Source organism: Quercus lobata, chromosome 2 (assembly GCF_001633185.2).
Source record: "Quercus lobata isolate SW786 chromosome 2, ValleyOak3.0 Primary Assembly, whole genome shotgun sequence".
Taxonomy (NCBI): Eukaryota; Viridiplantae; Streptophyta; class Magnoliopsida; order Fagales; family Fagaceae; genus Quercus; species Quercus lobata.
The window spans coordinates 30,069,149-30,092,195 of NC_044905.1; the positions used below are offsets into that span (position 1 = coordinate 30,069,149).

Consider the following 23,047-nt stretch of genomic DNA (forward strand, 5'->3'; position numbering starts at 1 on the left):
GATAGTTACAATATGAAAGTACACTTTCAACCAGTGGAGAAGGGTTTAAAATCTAAATAATTTCTTTACAAATATTACGAAGTGTCAAAAAAAATCTTGACCCTTTCAATAATATTTTGGAATATTTTTTTAAAAATGGTCTTGGGTGCCAATTATTGGTGGACCAATTTTGTGTTGCAATGATTATCTTATGTAGAAAAAAAAATTGTGTGTTGATGCGTGAACCAAATTAGGTGTGCCCATCTTCTCAAAATAAAAATTAAAAAAAAGTGTTCACAATTTGAGCTACATTGAGTAAGTGAATCAATTTAGTTTGAATGGTAATTTATATGTACCAATCATAAATAATCACCCATTTATATAGTGGCTCAACCCACACTCATGTGAGAAGGAGATCACATAGGACTGATATACCATGCACCATCTCGATGGACAACTATGTGCTCCAATGCTTATTTTATGAAAAAATATCAGTGTAGGGTGTTTTAACTAAATACTGTGTGAACAATTTGAGCTACATTAGGTAATTGAAGCAATATAGTTTGAATACTATATAAGCTTAGCTTGTGTTAGGAGCTTTACTTGTTGCTGATAATGACATGAGGAATGATGGTGTTTAGGCAGCATTAGGCCAGTCATATGGTTTTATGTTTTCTCAACACATTGATAGTTCCTCATGCCAGATTAGTAATCCTCCTAAGGGCTCTTTAAGGGGACATGCCTAGCCTCCCTATTCGAGTTGGATCAATGAGCAGGGTGAGGGAGCAGCATGTGGAGGCACCTTACTCCATATGATGCTCAAAGGCCATGGTAGAGTAGGGCCATGGTGGGCAAAGTTGGTTTTAAGATGAGTGGTAGCAGGTGGTGTCAACCCTTAAGTGATGTACATGGCATTGGTGGCTTAATGGCTAGTTGCTTGTGTGTGGGCTTGGTGGCTTGTGTGCAAGGTAGGGTTAGGCTGCCATGATGATGTGTATCAGATGCTGTGTGCAAGGCATAGGCTAGTGGGTGTTGGCCTAGTGCATGGACAGATGTTAGTGGGCTGATGGCTGCTACCTTGTGTGTGTGCTGCTTGTGGGCTGTGTTGGTTGATGGAGGATAGCTTAGGCATGGGCCAAGCATCCCAAAACGTCTATTCAGATTTTGTGTGGGCAATTGAGTGGTGGGCAAAAGTCCTATGATCTACTGAGACATGGACTGTGCATATGCTGATGTGCAGGAGCAGTTACCAGGCAGTTTCTGGTTTTCCTGATATTCAGACCTGCTGTGTAGGGGCTGAAAACATGGAGAAGCAACCAAGACAACAGCAGTTCAAGGTGTCCTAATTCATACCACAAGTGTCAGATTGTCCAAGACCCAAGCAGTTATTAGGTAGTAACTGCCATAGCAGTTATTTCTGTGTATACGACCCTAATGCTATTAGGGTGTCAACAACGAAGTGTATTTTACCTTAGGGAGAATTTTGTGTATTTTCTCCAAGTTTGTAAGTTTATACTTGAGATTAAATAATAGAGGTTGAGGGTGAGTTCCTTGTAAACATAGTGTGTGTTGTGTAAGTGTGTCCCTAATAATCTATTCTAAGTATTTCTTACAGTACATGTGTAGTGTTGGCTGAGACTAAGTCAAAGACTTAGGGCCATCACAGGAAGAAAATCGAGTAAAAAATTTGACCCTGTGACAGCTTTTTACCTTAGTCATCCAAAGTCCAAGTTCCCCATGGAACTCGTAGCATTGTGATCTTATCCTAGCATAAAGGTTGGTGCAATTAGAGTACAAGAAAATGTCTGCGGTGCACGTGATCCAGATTATGGAACACAAATGATGAGAGGCATAAATGAGTAAGTACATCAGTAATCAGCTCATGTCCTTATTCTAAATTTCATGATTGAACACTCAACTGTTTCTGCCAAAGCAGCCAAACTCCAATAAAAAGAGTGCAAAGATTGACAATAAAGCCATTAAATTAAATTGGACTTTAATATAATTACCTACAGAAAGTAAGCTAATTTTGAATCACATTAAATAATTAACACCTTTTGGGAGTGAAATATGTAACAGTAGATATCAATCTAAACAGTTATATTGATAAATGCACCAAAATTGGAGGATGGCCTCTCTCTCTCTCTCTCTCTCTCCCCCTTCTTGGGTGTATGCCATGTCAAATTCATGCTCTCAACCCAATAAGCTGCCAGTGTAGGTGTAGCCTTTGTTGCATGCTCCAGCTGAAGTAGGTAGGCCAAGTTGATGTCTAATATGAAACTGCACCTTGCATCAAATTCACTAGGTTTCTCCTTTGGATGGAGTTAGTAGGGCATACTCCAATTCTTGCTCTTCTTCTTGTTTATTGAATGGAAGACTTCCAGGATTTTCCTCCTCTAAAAGGAGACTTATAGGGGTTTGTGAAGGGTACTTGTTCAGGATGAAATCAATTTCTTTCCCACTTATTTCCTTCTGATCAACAAGAACCTGAATGCAAGTCCGTAGTGAGATCACAAGTCAGTTTAGTTACAGAACCACTGTACCAACTAATACAAGGGTGATGGAAGATTAATACATTTCTTTTCATGGGAATTTTATTTTACTTTCCCTCACACACACACACACAGATGGGAGTAATAATACAATTTAATTAGCCTATATCATTATGATATGCAACAACATGAAAAGCACAACTGATTATATTCCTTTTGAATCAAGATTACGTGGTATTTTCAAAACTTGGTCTATGCTTAATGGAAAAGGATCCTTTCCATTTGAAATTGATCCATTTCATACTTCAAATTAAATTTACAAATCAAAAGGTGTGCATACTGCCACATTATTTAAAATTTTAAATGATGTGACAATCTTAACCCTGAAATGGACGAAATGAAAAGGACTTCAAATATAGAGAATTGTGTTCTAACTTCCATGCTCAACAGCTTTGAAAACCCAACCAAAAAAAAAAAACTTAAAATATTTAATAATGAATGCATAAGAACGTAATGCAACCAAAAGTCTACACAAACCACATCAAACTACCTTCACAGCTTTGAGCAAAGCTGCATGGTGCCTCCTAAGCAAATCAACTGTCCTTCCGTACATGTCCCTGATCAGCCCTTCGGTCCTCTCTGCAACTTGATCATCTAAATTGAAGTTGACTGGAGGTTCAATCAGACCATAGTCATCATAAAGAGATCCTTCAAAGTCCAGCCTTGGGCCTACAAATTTAACGTTCTTCCTCCAAGGTGGTGGTTCTCCGTGTATGACCATTGGATTCTCCAAGTTCCATCTGTTGAAAAGGAAGAAAGGACCTGGCATTAGAAGCATCAAATCAACCAGAAACTTAAAGAATACTGAAGTAAGGGACCAACATGGTTAAAATTTTACGGGCAAGCCAGGATGCATCTGCAAGGTAGCCGACTGATGCCATAGACGTGTCCCGTCCATAAATGACCTCTTCAGCAGCCCTCCCTCCAAGTAATACCTGTACATAGGAAGGAAATCAATTTAAATGATGATGCAATCCAATACAGAACTACCAGCTCAAAATATGAGGTGCACACCTGAAGGCGATGCAGCAATTGAGGCCGGCGTTCAAACATGTATGATTCGTCATCAAGTCGATTAAATACAAGTTGAGACAATGTCTGCACACATCATTTCAAACATGTACACCATGAATACCAGGTGACAGAAAGATATCTAAGTCAAATACAACTATAAGAAAGTTTCAAGAAAGCCACACATCACACCTCTGGATAACTTTCATCTCTGTGAATAACCAGTGCTGTAATACTGAACACAGGTATCATCAGAGCTATTCTATATGCCAAATGTCAATAGCTATTGTCTAGTTGTAGCCCTCAAATTAGTGGGCACAATTTCGATTTTTGGCTTAGTTCTGGATGGAACTTGGACAATGTCCAAAACATATAAAAGTTGCATTCATTATTTATAAGAATTTTTTCTGATGAAAGAAGAGGAAAATATAGGTAGGGAAACAGAAAGAGGACCTGACCACGAGGCACAATTGAAATGCGATCACAGCATTCAACTTTTGCATTCTCATATCGCCGGAGCAGATGGGAAGTCATTGCGACTCCCACTTCAGTAGTAGCCCTACGACATTGTCCCTGATGACCCAATTCTATTCCAACACGTTTAGGTCCCACTGTAAGTCTGTCTACTGCATCATCCATGTCCGACTGAAGAATTGACCGATGCCCTTTCCTAACTGCCACAAGAGCAGCCTCTTGGACCAGCTGAGCCAACTTTGCTCCCGTCCATCCTGATAATTAGATACATGGTTTAAGATATGGAAATGACAACCCTGGCAAAACACTGGAGAGAAACACATACCAGGTAGGTTCTGAGCATAGACGGATAAATCAACAGTCTCTGACATTTTCACTTTGCTTGCATGAATCTTCAGAATCTCCGTCCTCCCTTTTGCACTAGGAGGGCGAATTCTTATCTAGAAGAGAAGAATCCAAATGATAATGAAGCACTAACCACCCTTTGTTAGAGCTAACATAGAACTTGAGAAAAATCTAGCATGAAACTGATCTACTTGAATACACGACATCATATTCATAAATAATTTTGTAAATAACTTTCATGCTTGATAAATCCAGCCAACGGTTGGTCAAGTACATCACTAGAAAAGCGACACACAAAGGCGCCATTATAGACATGATAGCAAGCATAAAAAGAATAGTTACATCTCTGATCAAATAACGATATCTCAACTTTTTGTTTTTTGGTGTTTTTTTCCCCTTTTCCGCTTCTTTTATTGAAGCAACATAGATTAGCTAATAACAGCACCCCACTCAGTAACGAAAACAAACCTTGCGATCAAAACGACCAGGTCGAAGAAGTGCAGGATCTAACAAATCCCTACGATTTGTAGCTGCTAAAAATATCACTCCTTTTCCAGTATCGAACCCATCAAGCTCTATCAAGAGCTGGTTCAATGTTGTTTCCCTCTCTTGAGTGGCTGCATTATACAGGTGGTCGGTAGATTCCTTGAAAATTCCTTGACGCCTGATCATAGAAAAACAAACACATGATCATTCATTTCATTCATGTGCATTTTGTAGTTCATCATTTTATAATCATTTATCTTGATGTGTCACCTTCAACCATACAGCTTGGTTAGTTTTGCAGCCATTTGTAAATCATCTGTAAATTTGTTTTAAGTATTGATGAAGAAACATTGTGAGAATGCTTCCCTATCTAGACTGCTCTAATGTATGCAGAGCATCACTTTCACTCTCATTAAATGAAATTGGAACCCAAGTATGTCTTGTAACTCAACTGGTTGGCACTTCCTAGCGTGTCCATGACATTCATGGTTCAACTCCCCCCTCCCCAATTGTAACTATTAAATTATCAAAAAATATAGTCTTGTTTAGGGACGCAAAATCGTAGCTGAGCATAACCTAAAATAGTGTTTAACACCCACCCTAGCATTATGAATTTGATGAACAACATAAACCATGGAACCTAAATCTACATGGTTCTGACCCATTCATGTATGATTACATGCAAGAAAAGACAATGGCTTGGTGCTAACTACCAAAAGCAAACCTACTCATGAGTTCCAACACACCATTTCTCCACTATCCATTGTACTAGGTCCAAACTTTAGCAACATTTTTTCAAATGTGTAATTGTGTGGTTCACATATAACTTCAGCTTGAAAGCTTTGGAGTTCAAGCAACCAGAGTTAGAATTGGGCATAAGATTCCTTCATGAAATTATTATCATTATCACAAAAATACCCACAAACACACCCACACACATCCATACCTAGTTGCCAATGCGTCAATTTCATCAATGAATATAACTGATGGTTTGTTCACCTGCACAGGGGAAACTCTGATATTCTCAAAAAAAAAACTTCCAAAGTAAGCAAATATACCAAGCACTAATTTATGAAAGGAACTCTGCAATTGACATCTAGAAATCAATACAGCTTATTCAGAAAATCATGAGACCCAATACTATGTTATTGACATACAAGGATGATTCTGATGGCCCCAAAACTTATTCTAGACCACGATTGAAAAAAAAATGTGGACCAAGAGGATGCAATCACAATGATGAGAAACAACTCAAACAAGTCACAATAAAAATCACATCCAAAATGGGTAGTATATATCACCTTGGCTCTTTTAAATAGATCCCTGATACGAGCAGAACCAACACCAACTAAAACTTCAACAAATTCAGATCCAGCCATTTGGTAAAATGGAACACCAGCTTCGCCAGCTATGGCCTTTGCAACCAGGGTCTGGAAAAGCATGAGTACATGTCAGAATCTGACTGGCAATTTTCACACACACAATTTTCAAAACTATAGGATTATAGCTAACCTTGCCACATCCAGGAGGGCCTTCCAAAAGAACTCCATGTGGAGGTTTTATCCCCATTTTATCAAACAGATCTGGGTTCTTCAAGTACCTCACCAACTAGTCATCAGACATTACCGATGTCAATAAGCTTTTCATTTTAATTACAATCAGGCATTACATTTAAAATGAAACAAAACATAAAACATATTTCCCATACAAAAAGAATGAAACAAATAGCATAAATTTACCAGAAATTTCAAGAAACATAAAATAGAGAATCAAGAGGAAGGAAAATTTGTCATGAACAATTGAAGAAAAGAAGATAACCATCAAACTTTTCAACCAAAAAAAAAAAAAAAAAATTCAGACCTTTAAGCATTTTGAAATAACATAATTGAAACAATATGGAAAAACTGCCCAGTAGTTTGTTTAGAACTAACAACCATTAAGAGTATTATCATAACATTTTTCAATTAAAACTTCATCAAACAGTAAAAGGAAAAGAGATAAATCACTTCTCTCTCAAAGAAAGGAAAGCAAGCATGCACAATTATTTATGATGTCTCTACAAGAATGGCATATTCAAAACCTCTTGGAGTTCCTCTACCGCTTCATCTATCCCAGCCACATCACCAAACTTTACTCCTGTAGAACCCTGAAAGAAAGTCATTCCAAAAATAGAAAATTAAGAATACAATCTAGAATTTTTAACAAATTTGGAACAATGAGCAAAGGAATATTCTTAAGAAACTAACGTCAACGCGAGCTTCTGCTTTAGATCGTGAAAAATCAATCCCTTGCCACAGATCCTGAATGTTGAAGAGAGCATATTAAGTAAGACACTTGCTGATGAAATCCATGGTCCAAATCAATCATATAATTAGCAAATGAAAGATAAAATTAGGAACTAAAAAAATTAAGCAACATTTACCCACTTCCTGAAGTTCTTAGGTCTTCTCGAAAGTGTGAAACGAACAAGAAGAACCATAGTCAAAAGGACAAGCAGAATTGGTTTTGCCATCTCAAGGCTGGCAGACACACCACCAAAAGTGTAAAATTCACTGATCTTGGAGAAAATTCCTCCATCACTGAATAGATCAACAAGATTATCCCAAACTCTCTCCAAAACTCCAAATATGAGACCAAGAAAAAGCTTTAGAAAGGGTTTGACTACAGGCCACACAACATATGCAGTCACCACAAAGATGAAACTGGTTACAGCAAACACAGCCGATGCCAGGAAACCTCCTACGACAATTCCTGCAGCAGCCATCACAGCTGTCACAACTCCAAGCTCTACCATCATTCTGCTAGATATGGAAGATGCCACTGGATGAGGGTACTCTGGTACTTTTCCCACCCAAGACTGCAGCAGAAGATTCAAGAAGGAAAATATATATAGTCAAAAGAAGGATCTCCCAACTTCTTTACTTATGTTTTATGTCTAATTGTCCATGCCAACTCACAATGTATTGTATGATGCAAATACTGTGTCAATGGAATATTGAGGTGCAGAAATGGCTGCAACACTGAATCTAAGAGAACATAAACCAACTCTAAGTCAATGCTAGATGCTGAAATAAAGATCACCACCCCCCCCCCCCCACAACCAAAAAAAAAAAAGAATAAGAAGAAGGTGTTTATATGCAAGAATTTGAATTGATTTGCATATTGAAATAAAACATTCATTCAATCTTCCATGTATTCTTTAAAGATTTTCCATTTGAACCTCAGTTTCAAATTTCAAACTTCTTTGCCTCTGTTTAGTCACTCACTCGCCACTTCATACAACGACTGATTATTTGATCCACAAGTAATGATAGCGAATCGATTTCAATAGAGTTAAAAAAAAAAAAAAAAAAAAAAAGATTTATCACCATAGTATGTCTCTCAATTTCATATCGTGGACCTGTGTACTCCTCCAAAAGAGCTTGAGCTTCATTCTCATTCAGTCTCATGGCCCTACAAAGACACAAATATTATCAACAAACTGTATACAAAAAACCACAAAAACATTAACTTTTAAGTTGATTGGTGGGGAATCTTTACCATTTTGTTCTATGCAACCTCTTGTCACCCGGTATCTCTTTCAACTCCACAATAAATTCCCTATACCCATTAATATACAATACGCTGTTATCCTCCTTCAAAGTCAATAACTTAATTTTATCATTCTTCATTGCTTTCTGAAACTCCTCAAAGCTCATTCTCGGCAACTCCTCCAAATTCTTATCGAATTCCTCTTCTTCTGATAACTGGGTCCCGAAAATTTGCTCAGGCACATAGAGCTTCCCTCTATACTCCCTCAAAATATCCTTCAAATACACAGCTTCATCCACCACTCCACTCTCATTCCCACCCTCTATGCCCTCTTTCTTCGCTTTCGACCTCAAATTCAACCTTTTTGCCACGAATTCAATAACACCCTCATTGGAACTCTTGCCCAAATCCTCTTTTTCTTTCAAAGTGTACAATTTGTTGCCTCTTAGGTACTTGGGCTCAACCTGGCTTGGGTTCTCCTTCAAAACCCTGGTCACAAAATCATCTTTTGTGGTTTCACTAGTCTCACCAGGCTGTGAGGAGGACTCTGAGTTGGACTTACAAAAGACTGTGAATGAACTAAGAAACAAAGGTGAATGAACTCGATTTCTTCTAGTGAAACTCAAACCATTGGAGTGACTGAGAATTGTGTGTGGTCTTTTAAGGTGGGTGTTGGGTTTGGAGTGGTGTAGCTTAGGAATTGATAGAATACCAATGGAGGTCATTGTTTCAGCTGAATTGGGCACTAGGGTTTATCAAATTATGGGTTTTTTATTTTGAAGACTTACCCTGAGAATGTGACACTTTGTGCTCATTTTTTGAGTGAAATGGGCAAAAGGGTTTTATGAAATCGGGGTTTTTGATGGTTGAATTGAGTGTGTGAACAGGCAATCACAGGACATTGTGAATTGAGAGGTTTTTTCTGTTTTATCCGAATCCGAGGTTTCTAAGCGGGTATGTGGCTTTATGGGTCGGGCTGTAATGGGTAATTGGGTATTCTATATTTCTATTGTGTCGGTAACTTTGTATAAAGTTGCGATTTTCAATTATGTATTGTAGACTTTAATTTCGTGTCAAATTTGATTGTATTTTTTCAATCATTTTTTTGTACATTTGTGGGATTCAATGTAATGGATTCAGTGAGTGAAATTAGTGAAGAACTATGAAGACGAAACATCTCGCAACTAACTCACGAGTAGAGTAACTCGCAAAAGGTTATGTGAGGAGCACATACTGGAAGTTGAAGGGTTCAAATGTGATGGCATCTCGCTGGTGGCTATCGACTTGGCCAACTCATGACCTGAGATGCACTATCATCCTATTTGTGTGTCTTTCCTTATTTCTTTACCCACACTATATAAATTCACATTACCCAATAAATTGTAAGGAAAATTTCAGAGAGAAAATCCCAGAAATCCATTTGAGAGTTAGAGATTACATACTTACAATCCTCTACACATTTTTCTTAGTTTTCCTTTACTTCTACTTCTCTAATTTCATATCCTTTAAGAGATTCTTAGCCGAAACACATATCTCACACATTCTGAGTGTTGTGGGTTGTTTTGGAGCTTTTGGGAAGGGATTTTTTTTTTCCAAAATAACATCGAATCTCAAACAATTTCGTTAGTCAACACGTTTTCAAAACAATTTAGCAAACTAATATCTTGAGTATAAGGGAGTCAATTTTGTTATGGTAAATCAAGTGTGATGAACTTGAGTTCCTTGGAACTCGAGTCTTCAAGGCTCGATTTCCCTGAGATGTCCAACAGAACATCATCAAACCCCTTTCCAGAGAAGAAAATGAATGACCCAGAGAAGAAAATGAAGGAATTAGAGGAAAAAGGACCTTCATCGCCGCCACTGGAACCTTCGTCGTTGTTACCTAGGTTCAATCTGAGCTAAATGGTTTAGGTTAGGGAGATCTGAGTTTGTTGTTTCTTCGTGTTTCTTGTTTGGTTTCTTCGAATCTTCGCGTTTCTTATTTGTTTTTCTTCTTCGTTGGTCTGGGTTTCTGGGTTCTTCCTTCTGGTTCTTATTCGTGTAGTTTGGGTTTCCTCATTGTGGCTTCATTTGATCTCTTTATGGAACTTGAGTCTGTAATGCTCGATTTCCATGCATAGAACTCAAGTCTATAATGCTCGATTTAGCGCTACAAAATCAAGTTCCTTACACTCGAGATGTTAGTTTGCTAAATAGTTTTGAAAACGTGCTAACTAACAAAATTGTTTTAGTGTTATTTTAAAAAGAAAAAAAAATCCTTTTGGGAAGCATTGGGTCATGCCATTCTATGGTGCATGCAATTGGTGATAATTGTGAAATCCGAGAAGCTAGTGAAGACAAAGCTCGGTGAAATCTGTTGGTAGCTGGGATTCAGAGGGTCTAAGTACAAAAAGTAGTCTAGGCTTGGAGGGTCTATATTGTAGTCCTTGTACTCCAACTTATTCACTAATGGATTAATTTGGCTTGAAGGGTTGCGGAGAAGTTTTTACGCCGAGCACTTCGGTTCTCCTCTTCGATAATACATCACCATATTATCTTGTGTTTGTATCTCTCTTCCCTTACTCCTTGTGTTTTATACTTAATTGTTAATTTTGTAAGCCCATGCACTAGGTAGTAGTCCTTGTTAATTGTGCATTATTTACTCTTATTCCACACTTAATTAAGTAGATTAAAAACAATTAAGCCGTAATTAAACAAGCTTTAGTAGTTTTACTATCGAGCTTTCACTTTGGTTTGTCTAAGGATTTTTAGCAAACAGCATGTGAGACATAAAATGCTTGGAAATTTGGAATACTGTCAAAACATTACCTATGCTTCTTGGTGTTTCAACTTTCAAATATAAATTCAAATCTCCCAACTCTAATTGTAACTATCAAATTATCTAAAAGAAATGCTGTTTTTTCATTTAACTTGAGCTTATAAGCTCAATTTTTAATTTTTAGCTTTTATATACAACTTTTTAAAACCTTTTTTTTTTTTTTCAAAATACGAGTATACTTTACCACACATTTAACAAAAAAATTTCAACAAAAAGCTAAATAAGTTGTTCCCAAATAAACACCGATGTGTGATACCAAAAAAAAAAAATATATATATATATATATATAGACATATGCCTATTATGGTTACCAAACAACTTTAATACGATATAATTCTGAACACAACAATTTTCATGATTTTTCTTATAATTGCTAACATAATATATTGTGATTAATGCTAATAAAATTGATATCAATATATAGACTAATGTGGCCAAGAACCTTTGTAGCTTAAGTTGGCACCTCTGTGAGTTAAGAACATTTAGAGTTAAAATTGTTCATTTCGGTTGTAAGTAGTTGTAACTATAAAATTATCAAAATATAATAGACTTATGTGAAATAATTATTATTCAAAGCATAATTTATCATTTTAATGTTTAATAAGACGAGTCTAATAGTCAATCAAGATTTTTTTTTTTTTGAGAAACAGTCAATCAAGATTTAAGATCACATAACATTTAGCAAACATTCCATGAGATAATAGATGAATATGTGCAAAGAGTCCTAGAGTAATATGACATAAACACCACGTTAGTCCCTATAGTTATAGTGTCTTTGAAGTGTTTTTGGAGTGGTTTTGCTTTTTGAAGATGTGTCCTACTTTTGAACAAGATATTGTTAAGAAAATCAAAATCTCATTGTAAATCAATGGTGGAGTTGAAAAATGCTAGTATCAATTATACACTAGTTAAAATCGTGAATTTTCATTTTAATTGGATCATATTATTATAAGCCTTATTGCATACAAATGTCATGTATAACCTGAATAGATAGAATCTATATATTATATGGACTAACTACTAAAAAAAATAGTTGTAACTGTCACATTCAGGTGATTATCATTATGACTAACACTTGCAAAAATTGTGGCATAATTTTCTAAAAATTTAAATTTGCTTGACTAGAAAACAAACCTATCCATATGAACTATAAAGTGCGAATAAAGCAATGAATATTGAAATATTCTAAAAGCAAAACCTATTATGATGGGACACATATATTAATAAAACATATTGTGATCATAATGATTTGACAAATCTTGTTCTATAAATTTGCATAAATAGCTATAATTCTCTATAATAAGTCATAACGTAGCACGAGAGGGATTGGGTTATCATTATTTATTTTATTTTATTTTTATAATTGGGGTTATCAGGATCAAGTCAAGAACCCTTCTGTCTGTGACAATATCCATTCATATTCCACACCTTCCGCCCTCAAAATACTATTTAAAAGATTATTTTTGTTCCAAAAATATGGGTTATTTCCTATTTTCAGAATTAAAATTTAATTTTCATCCCTAAAAGTTTAAAAAATCTATATTTCATCTTTCCATTCAATCCTATTAAGTTTTAGGGAAAAAATTGAACATAAATTATTTTTCAAAGATAAAAATAAAATCTAAACTATATTTTTTCCACTAAAATAAAATATAATTTTGGATTTCATGAAAATATGTTAGATACACTAAACAAAAAAACAATAATAATAATAATAACATGAAAAGATAAAGTAAGTGACAATTTACATTTTCAAGAAAAAAATTAAAAAAAAAAATTTAAAGATAAAAATAGAACATGTACCATGTTTCAAGGACTAAACTAATAGTACTATTTTTGACATCATTTTTGGAACAAGAAATTTTTTATAATAATGCAGTTTGGCCTTTTGTTCCCGGCAACAACTACTTTTTCAAAAAGTAATATATTTTTGGCTAGTTAGATGGTGACTCTTTCTGTCTTGTTTAACAAAACCTCCCAAGAAAAGCATATCTAAAGTGTTAGTTCCCTCATCTCTCTCTCTTCCCTTTCTTTCTATGACTGCTAATCAGTTTTCAGTTATAGACAACATAGAGGCCTAGAAAGAAAGAAAGGAACATATAGTTTAAGAAATACCCATTAAACTATAAGTGAATGCTTCTTTCTTTCCAGTTTTGCATAGTTTCTTTGTGCATGATTCATTGGTTTGGTAGTATTTATTAGATTGGTATTTATTTTTCATGGAAAGGGAATGTGTGTCATCTTTGGATGGCATCTATGAGGAAGAGATACATCAGCACCTTCAATTCTCGTCCTTAGTGAAGTCACAGAACAATGTGGTCGTGCAGGAAAACTCTCCAACCAGTGTCCATGAACTTCTCGAATGTCCTGTCTGTACCAATTCTATGTACCCTCCAATTCACCAGGTGTGTCGCTTTCTTCAATTATATTAATGGGTTGCTTTCAAATTTTGATCTTTATTGTTATTTTAGTACTTTTTGCTGGTTCCATTTGTGTGATTTTGATGTGGGAGATCATCTAATTGGTTTGGGTGAGTGGAAATGTAAAATTTGTGGGATTTGGGGATTTTAATGATGCAAGTTTGTTTAGAGAGAGAGAGAATCGTGGCATGTATTTATCAGTGTTCTATTTCATGAGAAACTTTTTCAGTGGTTTGGGATTCGAGTAATTTCATGTGTTTGGGGATTTGGCGAACTGGGTATGGGATTTTCTGCATTTGAAGAATATGGTATAATTGTAGAATGGGTCTTTTATAGTAATGGAACACGGGCTTTCTAATTTTCTTTTTCTTGCTTGAAGGATGTTGAGAGTGATTTATGTTATGTCTTGCTTTGAATGTATGCAGTGCAACTATGATATTAAAGATAGATTATTTGTTTGATGGTAATGTTGATTCTGGGGGGAAGTTTTTATATCTTCTTTATTTTGTTTGGCAGCCGGTTCTACATCACATTCTGGGGGATGCACCTAAAGGGAATAATCTATTGTAGGAAATTTTTTTAGTTTGGATTTAGGGTCAGGAACATATAAACGCATAGCCTTATTGTAACATTTTAATCTAGCCATTTTCATTGCATGTTTTGTGTATTTATTTTCCTTCGTCTCTTCTGTGATGCATATACTTAGATACTTGCTAGATTTTAAGCATACCCCTATCTTTAAATTACCATTTGAGATTTTCACTTGGAAATTATCTTCATGATATGACTAAAATATATATATGATCAAGCATATTTGAGCTTTCTGTTGAAACATTGATTAACTTGTATAAGCCTAACATTTTAAACAAATTTCGGAAGCTTTTTCAAAGATGCAATGCTTCACTCTCATATAATCATCCTTCCTTTGTTTGGTCCAAGCCACTATCATTTCTTAGAAAACTATTGAAAGTATAGAAGCTATATAAGATTGCATTTGGTAGTGCTGAAAAGTTGTCTAACTTCGCTAATCTTGTATTTAAGAGCGTCTCTGGCTGCTGTATATTCTGATCATAGCATTCAATCTTAAAAATTCAAGGTTTTCTTAATATGATGTAACTTATGTTCTTCTTAGTTCTGCTTTGTTGGAAATAGCTGACTGCTGACTTTATATTTTTGCAGTGCCACAATGGACATACACTGTGTTCTACCTGTAAAACAAGGGTACAAAACCGGTGCCCCACTTGTAGACAAGAGCTTGGAGATATTAGGTGTCTGGCATTGGAGAAGGTGGCAGAGTCACTTGAACTGCCCTGCAAGTATGACTTCTTGGGATGCATAGAGATTTTCCCCTACTACAGCAAACTTAAGCATGAGGCTCAGTGTAACTTTAGACCATACAATTGCCCATATGCTGGATCTGAGTGTCCTGCTGTTGGAGATATCCCTTTTCTGATAACCCATCTGCGGGACGATCACAAGGTAGACATGCACTCTGGCTGCACATTCAATCACCGCTATGTCAAGTCTAATCCCCGTGAAGTAGAGAATGCAACCTGGATGCTTACAGTAAGTGGAGATTGTTTTTGAAGTTTCCATTTGGTGATTCAAAATTTTTTTTTTCAACTTTCAATTTGCCAGATTTTTCTTCTGCATCTTAGAATATTTGCAAGCCCTCCAGGCTCCAACCACATGCTTTGTTATAATTTGGTGACATTTAAGGATTTAGGAATTAGAGGCACCAGGATCAAATATGGAAAATGGTGTGATAAAAGAGACAATTAAGCATTTTTTTTTCTCAAATTATTCAAGAAAACAAATAAAATATGAGTTTTAGAAAAGAATTAATTTTGCAAAAAAGAAGATTATGATTGCTATCCATTCTTTGTTGCTGTTAAGGCCATGTTTAAGATAGGCAAGAAAAAAAGGAATAATGCATTGGTGGCTTTAGACAATGGCTACCAATGTCATATACACATGCCTGGAAGAAGTAAGAACTGACAGCAGCTTTTACCTGTATCTTGTATAAAATTTTTCTTTCAATTAATGCAAAACTTGACATAACCTTGAAGCACTCCAATCTGCAAAATAAGTTTTAATGAAGATTATTGATTATTTTTGGCACTAATGGAACTTGGTATGATGTTTTTGCATTCCTAAGTTCCGACCTTCCTCCTCTTTTTTTTTTTTTTTCTTCTTCTTCTTCTTTTTTGGTCAGGTTTTTAATTGTTTTGGTCAATACTTCTGCCTGCACTTTGAGGCCTTCCTGCTTGGTGCAGCCCCAGTTTACATGGCATTCCTTCGTTTCATGGGTGATGAGACTGAGTCCCGGAACTACAGCTACAGTTTAGAGGTAGGGGCAAATGGCAGGAAACTGATATGGGAAGGCACCCCTCGAAGCATTCGGGATAGCCATAGGAAGGTTAGGGACAGTCATGATGGCCTAATAATCCAGCGTAACATGGCACTTTTTTTCTCTGGTGGAGAGCGAAAGGAGCTAAAGCTTCGGGTTACAGGACGTATATGTAAGGAACAACAGAATCCAGATGGAGGGGTGTGCATACCCAATGTTTGCAGTTGAGGTATCTCAAAGTCATGTGTTCTTCAGCCTTCCTGTATTAGTATATAGTCCTGCATGCGTTGATGCTTGCTGCATCTTTTTGTGTCAAATGTACACTAAACCCATGTTGTTGCTGTAACTGATTAGATACTGAAGGATTCAGTTTTTGTATAATTAAAAAAGCTGTTTTTTTCTTTCTTTTCTTTTTCTTTTTTCTTTTTGTATTTTGTAGTTGTATTGACACTTAAGACGGTTTACATAAGATGTAATTTCTCTCTCTCCCATCACAAACACACAAGATTGCCAGGTGGTTGATATAATGGAATACCTGCAAAGATGCTTTCGAGAAACATTACAAGCCAAGTGCAAACAGTTACTTGCAGTGATAATTTTTTTAGCTGTCCATTAGGATCATAGACAATATCTGTGCACGTACAGTTTGTAAACAATTGTATATCATCATATACATGAGAGCTTATTTCTCCCAACATCTCATTAAGTGAGTGATGCACTGAAAATGGCATTTGGACAAAGTATGGTTGGAACTTGGCCACCAATATTTTAGTTAGAATGTCCAGTTTTTAGAACATTGTTTTTTAAGGACTAGTACCTTGAAAGTGGTTCAACAAATTCAGTTACAAAAGCAACTCTACATGCAAAAACCATGGCACGTCATAAATAGTCATTATCCTATTTTCATAAGCTTGGAAATGCATTTTTGAGCAATAAGAGGGTAATTTATTTCAGAGATTTCAATCTACTCTTTACAATTTACAAACTATCCTAGCCCTGTCCATTACTTCACCCCTTCATTGTTACTCTGCTATTATTCTATTACCACTTGGGACTTCAGTGAGTTAGGACTTAGACTGGGGTTCCTTTAATTACATATTACTGCAACCACAAAACCTATGTAGCGGTAACAAAACTGGAGGCAGGAGGTATATCATACTGCACAGCAGGTCTCAAAATTTACAAGGCATCCGGACTCCATTTGAAATCTCGTACTTGCCTTTAAGCTGTTTCTTCCCCTCTACAGATTATATATTTCAGTCTATTTCTGTGTCTCTCTCTGATGGTTACCATCAAACTCATTCCCTACAAATGATTTTTTTTTTTAGTTTCTTTGCCCTCTAGTTCTTGAAAGTTGAAACACTACATGCTTTTACAGTAACTATACAAGAAATTTGACGCATGTTTTGGTAAAAAGTAAAAACTACATTGCAGAGCTCTTTTTAAGTTAAAACCTACAGGACTTTTGAGTTAAATCTACATTGCAGATCTCATCCAATAGATTGCATTAAAAATTCAAAAATAATTTACAGTTTCATAAAATTCTGTTTTTGTAGCAAACACCTCAGCATGAAGCAATGGAGCTATGACTACTTGGCACTACCATACAAATTTACATTTACGCCAAGTAGTACCATACAATTTACATTTAGGTAACGCCCACCTAATTATGGCTCAAAGTTCTTATGATTCTCATTATATACAAATACTAATGCTGTAGAAATTGCAAGAGATGAATACAGCTGCCATTATAAAGATTCACCTTTTCCTTCTGCTGGGCTGCCTCAAGATACTGCTCTGCCAGTTTCTTCACCTTCAACCCTTCCTTGATGAGAAAATTAGCAATCTTGGCTTTTCTGTGGTACTTCATAAGGCACCTTAGCATTCGTGATAGCCATAAGATTATAAGGTTAAGGACAGCCACAATGGCCTAATAAAAATAATCCAGTGTAACATGGCATTTTTTTCCTTTGGTGGAGACCGAAAGGAGCTAAAGCTTCGAATTACAAGACATATGGAAGGAACAACAGAATATAGATGGAGGGGTGTGCATACATGCTGTTTGCAGTTGCAGTATCTCAAAATCATGTTGTCCTCTTGTATCTTTGATGACTGCTGCTTCTCTCCAATGCGTTTGTATTATGTTTAATGAAGCTGGCTCTCTCTTTCCTTTTTGTATGTTGTTGGGCTGTAGTTGTTTTGACACTTAGACAGTGCACATAAGATGTAATTTCCCTCTTATCAGTTATCACACACTTGTAATGGAATAGTTGCATAGATGCGTTCGAGAAGCATTACAAGTCAAGTGCAAACAGTTACTTGCAGTGATAATTTTTAGCTGCCCACTAGGAATATTTGTGCACATACAGGTTAATAAGGAGTGGTTCTAGGACCACAACTTTGAGGTCGTAGATTTTCTCTTGTAACAAGTGTTGTGGACATTTGACTCTTTACCATTGGATATTTTACTCTCCTGAATCTCCATGCTTAATCTCAAGGTGGTTTGCCACCACCCTTTTTCCCCCTAAGTTCTTCTATGGACAAACACTCTTGCACACACTTTGACATAACTTGCACATTTGTCAATGTGTGATTGGATGACATCAGTTACACATTAAGACAACCACTGATACTTGTGAAAATTAATACAATCACCAATTGACATATGTACTAGTTGTGGCAAAGTCTGTGCAAGAGTGTGTATCTCTAGAAAAAAATTGCCCTCTCCCTTCCTCTCTACCCAAATCTAAGCATTTTTTTACCGTCGTCGATATCCACGGTTGAGAATGAATGGATTTGGTTAGAGAGAGGGAAAAGAAACCTGTGTGAGATTTAGCGGTAAGAATTAGCCGAAGTTGTAGCAAAGAATAATTCTAGTACCACACACTTTCACACACCTTTTGGTCATGGACCCACTATTTTTTCTCCACCACTCACAGTCAAGCACGTATGACAGTTGTGGCAAAAAGATTGTGAGAGTGTGTGGCCCTAGAATTATTCTATAGCAAATTGGGTTTTTGATGTTTCGGGATTTTCTAAGTTTTTAAAATTCTAGTGAAACAAGTCCTATGTCATTTTGCAGTTCTGCAAGCCCAATACGGTAAGTATCTCAAAATTGAAAAGAGAATTTGATTTCAACAGTATGTTTTTTATTTCAGGTACTATGATTAATGTAATATGAAAACTTTGATTGTATTGGATCAAAAAATCCCAGGGGCATAGGAAAAAGTTTTTTCTATGCCCACTGGGCGTTTTGACCCAATATTAGTACCCCAAATAAAACCTTCAACAGCAGTAGGTTTTTTATTTGGGGGTACTAAGATCAATGTAGAATGAAACTTCAACAACTTGTATTCAATGGTATACATTTAAAGGGTTTTACTAATGTATATGCTCTTAGGGCATACATTAACAATCCATTTTAGGAAACTTTTTATGAGAAATTCAATTTCCCATAAAAAGTTTCCTAAAATGGATTATTAATTAATGCCCTAAGGGCATACATTATTGGACCCTACATTTAATTCAAGTTTTGTTGAGTTTTAAAAAGCACAATAACTGAACATTCTCAAATTGTTGAAGATTGATTTAAATTTTTTTTGAGAATCTTTAATTACTGCATTCATTATAACTCAGAAAAACTCAACTTAATATATACAATTGAGCAATGCTAGGGACACAAAAAATTTCACAACTTTTGCCACAACTTGTCATTGGACCCTACATTTAATTCAAGTTTTGTTGAGTTTTAAAAAGCACAATAACCGAACATTCTCAAATTGTTGAAGATTGATTTAAATTTTTTTTGAGAATCTTTAATTACTGCATTCATTATAACTCAGAAAAACTCAACTTAATATATACAATTGAGCAATGCTAGGGACACAAAAAATTTCACAACTTTTGCCACAACTTGTCATGTGGCGAGTTATGAGTGGTGGAGATGTGGACCCACCATTTGACCTTTACCATTCACAGCTTGCCATGTGACAAGTTGTGGCAATAGTTGTGGGATTTTTTGTGTCCCTAACATTTTCCTATACTATTTGGTATCAAATTGTTGAATCTTTTTATTGTACATTGATACTACCTGATGAAAAGCTTGTATTTTTCACTCTTGAGACTTTGATACTTGAATATGTACTACACTTATAGAATTACTAAAAGAAACTTATTAATTTAAGATATCTTGGCCTGAAATTTTATTCAAACCTGAATTCATTGCAAAACTTAACTCACTTGCTGAATCTTCGAACTTTGGATGATCTTATTGTATATATAAAACGTTTCTAAAGGACACTTCATTGGAAAAGGAAAAAATATGACTCACTTGGCATTTCATGGTTAGAGAACATTTCTAGTGAGATAGGTCTCATTGAAAAATAAAAAATGTTTCTCATGAGACTGATCTCGTGATATGTCAAGAAGTTGCATGTAAGATACAAACAAGAAGAAGCACAAATCTTATGGAGATACAAACAAATATTTATCTATGATGGTATAAGCTTTAGACATGACTAGTACCAAAAAGATCACTTTTAAGTGATCCAAAGAGTCAAAATTGGGGAGGTAACTTCAGATTTTGCACAAAATCAAATTGGAGACAAAAGTAGATAAGGTGAACAGATTGAGGTTTTCCTCAAACCCCAAAATCTGCACAATTTAAAAATGGAACCTTAGAAGTTAGCGAAAAAGAATTTGGGAAAACAAAAAATATATACAAGAGAGGATTCTCTGGATATGTTGCTGAAACTTGAAAGTCTATCCAGAATACAAAAACTCAATTCAAATGTTTCTCATTTTCAGCACAACACTCACACAAACTATCAAAAGTTTCATCATATACAACTATAGATCAACAAAAAAGGACCAAGACTAAAAAAAAAATTGAGATCTACAGCCATTTCAGTGGTTTATAATCAGCACAACACCCACATGAAATATCAAAGTTTCATCATATACAACTATATATCATAGCAAAAAGACCATTACTTAAAAAAAAAATTGAGATCTATAGCCATTTCAGTGGTTTACAAAATCTCAATGGAAGAAAAAAAATTTAATTAAACAAATCTACCAGTATAAGTGAGGAAATTCAATGGCATCTATCACAGTGAAAACTCAAATAACCCATCTAACATGATGAGATCCCATTCAAAAATAAGAATTGAACCATCAAAATTTCATGACACAATCTAACAAAATCCCCCAAGCAGCTTAAGCCCAAATCATACCACACAAAACCTAGCTAAACACCACAAATATCTTGGAATCTAGAGCTTCTTTTCCACTTCTAAGTTCTATAAGTTAATAAAGAATTTTTTTTTTTTTTTTTAAAGAAACTTTTTTTAAGCTTCAATTATGCAAATATACAATCTTGAATTAACAAATGCTGGAACTTTACACAATTCATTCACAGCTAAACCCAAAAATATAAATAAAAAATAAAGAATTGGTTCTGGGTTTTGAGAAACGTACAAATTAGCAGTCTTTTATTGCAGCAAGTCCTGGTGCGAAGAGAAAGAACCCCATGTCGATTTCTCTTCTATCTGGGATAAGGAAAAAAAAAAAGGGATCAGGGTTTTACAAAGCTTCAAAAGTTGAATATAAAAAAAGGAAGCAAATGCGAGAAGAAGTACACGCCATTTCATTTTTCGCCGAGAGATTTCTCTGTGTGTTCTTGAACCTGTCTTGCTCCTGAAATTATGAAGCTAAACTGGATTGAGATCCGGCGCAGCATCAATAGAAAATTAAAAGGTTGAGATTAAAAGTTACTTTTAAATCCGGACCGTTTCATTTCGTCCTAGAAAGAAATATCTCCGCTGCGTACCTTTTTAAAGTGTTTCGGCCTAAAATAAATAAATATATTCTTATAAAAGATAAAATTATCCATTCAAAGAAGTAAATAACTAAGACCTGTTTGTGTTCAAACTCATATTTTCACATTTTAAATAATAATATATATTTTTTTACACATTTTTTTGTTTACATATATTTTAAAAAACTACAAAAATCACATTTTAAACTATTCTACCAAACAGGCTTAAATATTATATAATACAAATAATTTAGTCTTCTTAACATTAAAAAAAAAAATGTATTACATATTTATTTTTTTAGTCGAATAATAATACAAGTTAATGAAATAAATATTAAAAAAAAAATCTTAATTAACTAATCAGAATCATCATACTAGTTGTTTTTTTTTTTTTTTTTAATATCAAGATAAAGCTAAACAACTAAGGCTGCGTTTGTTTCAATGTAAAATGTTTTCCGAGTATAAAATATTTTCAGGTGAAAATATTTTCGAGAAAGGAAAATATTTTCAAGTGTTTGGCTGCATTATAAAAATTATTTTAGAAAATATTTTCAAGTATTTGGTTGCAATCTGAAAATGCTATTTTTCTACTAGTTTCTTACATTTTCTCAACCATTTTTTCAGCTTCCAAACAAATTTCATAATAGAAAATTTCAATATATAAACTTAAAACAAAAAAAAAAAATCAAAACAAAACCAAACAAAAATCAGAACAAAACATTAGTTAAATTCAAAAACTCGGTCAAACGGAGAGAAGGAGGAAGAGAGAGTGATCGACAAGTGAGAGAAAGGGAGAGGTAGATCAAGAAAGAGAGAGATCGGGCATGGGTGGGTCATGGGTGCAATCTCGCCGGTGCTGGGGTGCGATCTCGATGGTGCTTCAGGCGGCGCAAGATCGGGTGGGTGTGGGTTTACCAAAATGGGGATTAGGTTATGTGTCTCTGGGTAGCTTGGATGTGGATCGAAGCTCATGGTGGTGTGCGATCTCGCCGGTGCTAGGGTGCGATGAGCCGATGCTGGTGTGCGATCTCAGTGGTGCGAGCTCGCCGATGCTAGTGTGCGATCTCTCTTCCTTACTGTTTCTCTCTCTCTTCTGTTTTCCTGAGATAGAATTGATTTGAAGGTAAAATACAAACGGAAATGGTTTTACAGGGTTAGAGGGCATATTTTACAGTCAATGGAAATGATTTTCCGTTTGACCCAATTTTCCTTGCGCAGCCAAACACCCTCAAGGGTGTAAAACGTTTTCCTGATTTCCTTTAC

The 23,047-nt window shown here is 35.4% G+C and overlaps 2 protein-coding genes and 1 long non-coding RNA gene across 7 annotated transcripts; 1 reads left to right on the forward strand and 2 right to left on the reverse strand.

Annotated features, from left to right (window-relative positions):
- Positions 1–1,943: 1,943 nt before the first annotated feature.
- LOC115975267 (probable inactive ATP-dependent zinc metalloprotease FTSHI 1, chloroplastic) lies at positions 1,944–9,319 on the reverse strand. Of its 4 annotated transcripts, none has more exons than XM_031095979.1 (16): positions 8,388–9,319; positions 8,216–8,300; positions 7,270–7,704; positions 7,094–7,147; positions 6,928–6,993; positions 6,360–6,455; positions 6,149–6,277; positions 5,794–5,846; positions 4,830–5,025; positions 4,342–4,456; positions 4,001–4,270; positions 3,735–3,769; positions 3,546–3,629; positions 3,370–3,466; positions 3,022–3,293; positions 1,944–2,466 (listed from the first exon to the last, which is right to left on the reverse strand). In XM_031095979.1, exons 1-16 carry the CDS (start codon positions 9,101–9,103, stop codon positions 2,281–2,283), a joined length of 2,889 nt encoding a protein of 962 aa, XP_030951839.1. In that variant the 5' UTR covers positions 9,104–9,319; the 3' UTR covers positions 1,944–2,280. The 4 variants fall into 4 exon arrangements, with proteins under 4 accessions (XP_030951839.1, XP_030951840.1, XP_030951841.1 ...); XM_031095980.1 differs by having other exon boundaries at positions 3,022–3,271; positions 3,354–3,466; positions 8,388–9,318; XM_031095981.1 differs by lacking the exon at positions 3,735–3,769 and having other exon boundaries at positions 3,996–4,270; positions 8,388–9,318.
- Positions 9,320–13,146: 3,827 nt separating this feature from the next.
- Positions 13,147–16,450, forward strand: LOC115975269 (E3 ubiquitin-protein ligase SINAT5-like). Its single transcript, XM_031095983.1, has 3 exons — positions 13,147–13,601; positions 14,796–15,182; positions 15,832–16,450. The coding sequence occupies exons 1-3, from the start codon at positions 13,416–13,418 to the stop codon at positions 16,192–16,194; spliced, it is 936 nt and encodes a 311-aa protein (XP_030951843.1). The 5' UTR covers positions 13,147–13,415; the 3' UTR covers positions 16,195–16,450.
- Positions 16,451–17,456: 1,006 nt separating this feature from the next.
- LOC115975270 lies at positions 17,457–21,787 on the reverse strand. Of its 2 annotated transcripts, XR_004088101.1 has the most exons (4): positions 21,742–21,787; positions 21,606–21,677; positions 21,445–21,515; positions 17,457–18,171 (listed from the first exon to the last, which is right to left on the reverse strand). It is a non-coding gene; the product is annotated as an uncharacterized LOC115975270 (long non-coding RNA). The 2 variants fall into 2 exon arrangements; XR_004088100.1 differs by having other exon boundaries at positions 21,606–21,782.
- Positions 21,788–23,047: the final 1,260 nt, after the last annotated feature.

Bases quoted from the DNA above. Each gene is read 5' to 3' on its own strand.
- LOC115975269 (XM_031095983.1), top strand. From the start codon at position 13,416: ATGGAAAGGGAATGTGTGTCATCTTTGGATGGCATCTATGAGGAAGAG. The intron at 13,602-14,795 runs GTGTGTCGCTTT...ATATTTTTGCAG, and splicing joins TGTACCCTCCAATTCACCAG to TGCCACAATGGACATACACT. The intron at 15,183-15,831 runs GTAAGTGGAGAT...TTTTTTGGTCAG, and splicing joins ATGCAACCTGGATGCTTACA to GTTTTTAATTGTTTTGGTCA.
- LOC115975267 (XM_031095979.1), bottom strand. From the start codon at position 9,103: ATGACCTCCATTGGTATTCTATCAATTCCTAAGCTACACCACTCCAAA. The intron at 6,994-7,093 runs GTTAGTTTCTTA...ACTTTCTTTCAG, and splicing joins AAGCAGAAGCTCGCGTTGAC to GGTTCTACAGGAGTAAAGTT. The intron at 3,467-3,545 runs GTGTGCACCTCA...TCCTATGTACAG, and splicing joins AATTGCTGCATCGCCTTCAG to GTATTACTTGGAGGGAGGGC.